The sequence below is a fragment of the Tyto alba genome, unplaced genomic scaffold (assembly GCF_018691265.1).
Source record: "Tyto alba isolate M040663 unplaced genomic scaffold, T.alba_DEE_v4.0 Super-Scaffold_40, whole genome shotgun sequence".
Lineage (NCBI taxonomy): Eukaryota > Metazoa > Chordata > Aves > Strigiformes > Tytonidae > Tyto > Tyto alba.
The window spans coordinates 46,813,594-46,819,593 of NW_024881316.1; the positions used below are offsets into that span (position 1 = coordinate 46,813,594).

Below are 6,000 nucleotides of genomic sequence, written 5' to 3' on the forward strand. Positions count from 1 at the left end.
GAGTTTGGCGGTCATAATGAAACAGCTGCTGCCACAAATGAGTGCATATGCTTGTCACTGAATGAGATGGTCTCCCTGCCTGGTTACCCACGGCTTATTGAACTGGCCCCCAGTGACCCGTGGGGCAGAGAATACATCCGATTCAACAAACAAGCACCAAAGGAGTCATTTAGACTCAATGACTCGTCTGACCTACTCAGGGGAGGAAACTGAGGGTCCACCTGTGCCAGGTGGATCTAATTTAAAGTGGTCAAAATGAAACATGAGAATGCTTGCACACAGGCTTACCCTAGTTTAAATGCAGGTGAACAAGGAAATACAGGCTTAAAACCTCCACCAGCAGAAACCAAAGTCAGAGGTCTAAGAATCTGGCTCTGCTCTGGATGAAAGGTGAGTAGTGTCTAAAATAAGCAACGCTGCAGCAATCTCATAAAATAATAAATAGTGGGTCTTGCTAGGCTGTGCTCCTTGTGTAACTCAGGGAGGGAAAGGGCAGTTCCCCCTTTCCTAAGTTAGGACACCTCAGCTCTGAAAGTAGTCCTGCCCTGGAGGCGTTATTCTTTGTTCCCTTGATGTGGAAGGATCCTCATCCACTACTTCAAGCCCAACAGCTAATATTTGGCTGGCTAATGAGCAGTGAGATGAAGCCATCTTTGAACATTTCGCTGCATTTCTGCTCAGCCAACCATCCAGCTGTGGGGGGAGAAGGTGGTTTGATGACTTCTTGTCTGGAAGAGGATAAGACAGGCCTTTCCCACCTTACCTGAACAAGGCTAGGCCCCCATCCCAAATTTTGGCTGCAGCCCTGCCATGCAGTGTCTCCCATCTCTTTTCCTACCACCCCTAGAGGCCATCCCCAAGGTCCAGAGAACCTGGCTCCACTGTCAACTCCCCCAGCTCTGCCTGTATAACCTCACTTCACCACTTTCAGCCCTTTTTTGCATCTTTTCATCTATTTAGGCTGCAAGTTCTCTTGTGCCCTCTCTTACTCATATCACTGCACCGGAAAAAGCCTGATCTTCACTGAAATCTCTCAGTGGTACTGCAGAAAAGAACCATTCTCTGTGTCTGCTTTCATTTTGAGCTACCATAAAACAACGTTCTTTTAAATAAAATACTATTTTTATTCAGCAGATAAATTATTGAATAAATACAGATAAACTTCTACCATTTTTTTGATACTCTAAGCACGTACAAAGCCATAAATACAGACGTAAATAGAAGATATAAATAGAAATATAAACACTTGTTGGTTCTTTGCCGTTTTAACACTCAGTGCAAGTGGACTCAATTGTCTCCCAAAATGCTCTGAAATAAGTCAGCCACTGCTTCACATGGGAGCATCCCACCCAAAGTGCAATCAAAACCAGGCCTAGGGGCGTTTACGTCAGATTTACAGTATAATATGTTATTGAACATGGATAGCCAGAGGACTAAAAGGGGCTAGAGTCTGGGGAAGGGAGAGAGAAGGTGCAAGGGGAGGAATTTTTTGTGGCAGTGCTGGTTGGCATGCATATATTAGGGCAATTTGCTGCCAATGACAACTTTTGAAAATATAATTAATTTGATTCACTAAACAGATATAAACCACAATGAAAAATAAAGAAAAAAAAAAAAAAAACAACCAACCAAACAAAAAAAACAACACTGCTTTACCCTCTCCCTGCTTGGAGTCACAAACAAAATTTCTTCTCCATTCCTCTCTCTCCCCTCCATCACCAGCTTCCAGTGACTTCCATTCAGAAATGAACAACAGCAAGTATCACTACTTTCAGGGGGTAATTTGCTCAGTTTTGAAAAGGAAATATAAATGTTGATTCTGGGATGCAAGGTGGGCATCTCCCCTAAGAGACATTCAAAGGAGACATTTCTTCTTCCTGATGTTGTCTCTCACATTAATCCCTCCTAGGACTGTTGGTGGATGATTGGAGCAACACACGTGCAGCCCACGGTGATGACTTTCTTCTCCAGGCGGTAGGTGGGCGAGCAGCCCCACTGCTCCCGCCGGAGGACAAGGATCTCCTGTTGGATGGGGACGGAGTTGAGGCTGTGGTCCTCCTGCCCCAGTGGGTTCATGCAGCCGGAGAGGCGGCACTTGGCATCGGCGATCACCTGGGGGAAGCGGTTGGGGTCCTCATCAAGCCTGGGGAGGGGGACACAAAAGGGTTTCATACACTTGGACAACATGGTTTGGCAGGATCTTCTTGTTTATATCCATGAAAGCACCATACTATTTACCTGTGTATCCTCACTATGAGATGCAGCCAAAGAATTTCCCCATCTGCTACACTTTTAGAATGTTTTCCTAGAAATTAAATCAGTGTTGGGTGGGTAATACCAACATATCATTCTTTAGGAGCTGATGAATGGAGTGGAGCTGAGTGAAATATAGAACTGATCCCAAATGCACTACTCTTTTTTGTTTCATTTTAGTTTAATTTCAGCATTCAAAAATTTATTTCTGTTAAGAAAATGTAAAATTACAATTTAGTGACATCTTTCTTCTCTTAGAGGAATAATTAATTTCATCAGAATTTGGACCCTATGCAACCCTACAGGCTTGGGGAGGAGTGGCTGGAAAGCTGCCCAGTGGAAAAGGACCTGAGCATGTTGGTCAACAGCCAGATAAATATGAGCCAGCATTGTGTCCAGGTGGCCAAGAAAGCCAACAGCATCCTGGTTTGTATCAGAAATAATGTGGCCAGCAGGACTAGGAAAGTGATTGTCCCCTTGTACTTGGCATTGGTGAGGCCGCACCTTGAATACTACATTCAGTTTTGGGCTCCTCACTACAAGAAAGACACTGAGGTGCTGGAGCATGTCCAAAGAAGACCAAATGAAACTGGTGAAGGGTCTGGAGCACAAGCCTTATGAGAAGTGGCTGAGGGAACTGGGGTTGTTCAGCCTGGAGAAAAGGGTGCTGAGGGGAGACCATATTGTTCTCTACAACTACCTGAAAAGAGGGTGTAGCGAGGTGGGTGTCAGTCTCTTCTCCCAAGTAACAAGCAATAGGACAAGAGGAAAAAGCCTCAAGTTGTGCCAGGGGAGGTTTAGATTAGATATTAGGGAAAATTTCCTCATGGAAAGGGTTGGCAAACATTGGAACAGGCTTCCCAGGGAAGTGGTTGAGTCACCATCCCTGGAGGTATTTAAAAGGAGTTTAGATGTGGTGCCGAAGGACATGGTTTAGTGGTGGACTTGGCAGTGCTAGCTGCCTTGATTTTAAAGGTCTTTTCCAACCTAAACAATTCTATGATTCTATGACCGACAAAGATGGACAAGATGATTAGAAACCATTCCAATGATGTCCCTTTACATTGCAAACAGTTTCTCTTGGAGAAATCTCATCCAACATCAGAATATAAATGTGTTTCAAGAAGTGTTTGCAATATTCACAGGACTCCAAACATATGCTGAGAACCAGCCATCGGTCACGAGAGAAAACCATCTGTGTAGCACAGCCATTGTAATTTGGACAACAACTAAAGTTACCTGTAATCCCAAGGAGCAAGAGACCGGTTCCTGACATCATGGACAGTCCTAAAGGCATGACCTGAATTGCTGATACGAATGTCAACTTTCACCGTTGTAGGGAACTTGAGATCCTTTTGGTTCAGGCAATCTTCACTAAGCATCACAGAGCTACTGTCCTTGAGGAGTTGAGGGTTCACCCTCCCATGGGGTGAGCTCCTTACGGTGAGTACTAGAACCTGCACCAAAAGCAGTGATCTGAACTGGGAGAGAGAAAGGTGTTTTTAGCTCCATTCAGTCAAGAAAGAGAGAGCACAAAGAGTCAAGTCTTGACTGGACTGGACTATCAATGGACCCTCTTCATACTTGCACGTTTTGGGTGAGATGGGCCAGCATGAGCAAATAACACAATGATGCTAATAATACTCATTACAACAGATGCTAAACTCTGATTCAAATTCTGATTCATAGCTGGCTCTGCACTAAGAAAAGCATCTCTCCAACAAGCTGTAAGAGGTCTTCTTCCACAGTCAAACAACTATATCTTATGATCTACAAGGTGGGTAAGGACTCAACTGACCTCGTGCCTAAGATTAGAAACCAAGTAAGCCATAAGCTTTCTCAGGACAGGAAAGGTTGGCCACCTAGTAGCCATCTCCTGGAAATAACCCTTTTCTCAGTGAAATCTGAGATTCTTGGGCCATTCCAGGAGCTAGGATTTTAGGAAAAGAAGACAGATAAATGCAAAGCTTTTAAGTAAATCACAGGTGTTGACAGTGCTGCAAATACTACCCAGGCTGAAATTTAAATTCACAGACATTCACTTCACAGTGAAATTTCAGGAATTTTGATGGCATGTTGTCTGACGTTGACTGTCTCTCCCAATCCCACATCAGCAGTGCTGCCCTTACAGATGAGTAATGGATAGTCCATTGCCTCCTTGACACTCAAGCATCAAGCCTATTTGCAAAAGCTCAGGACAGAAAGCTGTGTCAGACAGACATAACATCCCATTCAGCTCCCACTAAAACCAAAAGGGTTGCTTGTAGATAACAATGTCATGGGATCTGCATTCTGCTTTTTCTCTTGCAGCAAATGTATCTTAACATTTTTACCAAATATAAGTACTTACCACTGCAGTGTAGCTGGAAAAAGCCATGGCAATCTCTCTGCTGCTTTGGGCAGATGCACACAGTGACAGAGGACAAGAGTTCTCCTTCTCCGAGACCTCTTCCACTCTGCATGTGTCTCAAAGACAGTTGTGGTCTCCTTTTTATAGTGAAGTTCAACCACTACCATCCTTTCCATTGCAGTATATAGCTGGCTTACCTGACCCGAGGTTAGGAGCTGATATTTCATTTTCTAGCCCACTTCCTTCCTTCTGTCTCCAGAAAGTTGGGGGGGGGGGGGGGCGCGTGGAGGGGAAAGACACTGTCATCAGAATCCCAAGTCAGCCAACACACTTTGTTCAGGCAGATCAAGAGATAAGGGAAGAAAAAAAAAATGTTCAGGTAGCTTTCTTTTTTTTCCCACCTCATCTTTCTAATGTTAATGTTCTCTCACCACAAACGCATCTGTAGATGCACTTCCACGTGCCTCACACAAACCAAAGTGCAGAAATCAGCAAGCTGCAAAGTCAGGCACCCAATGAGGGTTTAAAAATGAGGACAGGACATGGAACTTCACAGTTTAACCTCCCTTTGCTTCAACTGCACAATCTGCCTCCACCTCATCTTGGGGATCCCCATGTGCCGCCATGACTGGGCAGTGGAAGAGTAGATGCCCAGGGGAAATCCTCTTGGGGGACCTCAGGGCACCAGGAGCCCCATTTCAGTTCACTTGCAGCAATTACATTTAGGATAGAGAGTGAAATTGTACTAAAAAAAAAAAAAAAATAAAAAAAAGAGGATTTAATAAGAAGATGGGGTACACTGGGGTGATCAGGCACAGAACTCAGTCAGACAAGCATACTGACCACCATCCCACCTAGGTGTGATCAGCCTCTAACATCTCTCCTCTCATTTTCCTGTTTGTTCATCTCTGATCCACCCTGACCCTTTCCTTTCCCCAGCTTTGCCCCTCCCCCTAAACATCCCATATTAAGTCTTGCACAATTCCAAAATGCTCTTCCTGGCACACCATAAGGAGTCCCATACCCCTGTAGCCAGCAAGGTGATGTTGGGAAGGCCTCTCTCATTAACTGGTGGGTCTCACATCTAGAGTTGGGTTGACCATCCTCCTTGGACAGTCCTGAAAGAGCCGGGTCAGTGGCTCCTCGGACACTAGGTTATTTGGGTTCCTCCACTCGGTACTGCTCCTCTGCTCCTTTGTGTTCACAGAAAATAATGGCTCTTAATCACACAATCTAACAATCCTTATTTTATAATTCGGGGAGAGAGGCATGAAAATAACAGGAGCAAGGACTCTGCTCTATGATCAAGCAAAGATGAACCACAAACTGGAGGGGAAAAACCAGTGCACGTGTTGTTTCTCCGGAAGAACCAGCAGCTCTCTTTGGGAGTAAAAGGT

General features: G+C 44.7%; 1 protein-coding gene across 1 annotated transcript; it reads right to left on the minus strand.

Moving 5' to 3' along the window:
* Positions 1 to 1,905: 1,905 nt before the first annotated feature.
* On the minus strand, positions 1,906 to 4,630 carry LOC104366514 (interleukin-17F). The gene is made up of 3 exons (XM_009973456.2): positions 4,604 to 4,630; positions 3,493 to 3,734; positions 1,906 to 2,143 (listed from the first exon to the last, which is right to left on the minus strand). The coding sequence occupies exons 1-3, from the start codon at positions 4,628 to 4,630 to the stop codon at positions 1,906 to 1,908; spliced, it is 507 nt and encodes a 168-aa protein (XP_009971758.2).
* Between the last annotated feature and the right edge of the window lie 1,370 nt (positions 4,631 to 6,000).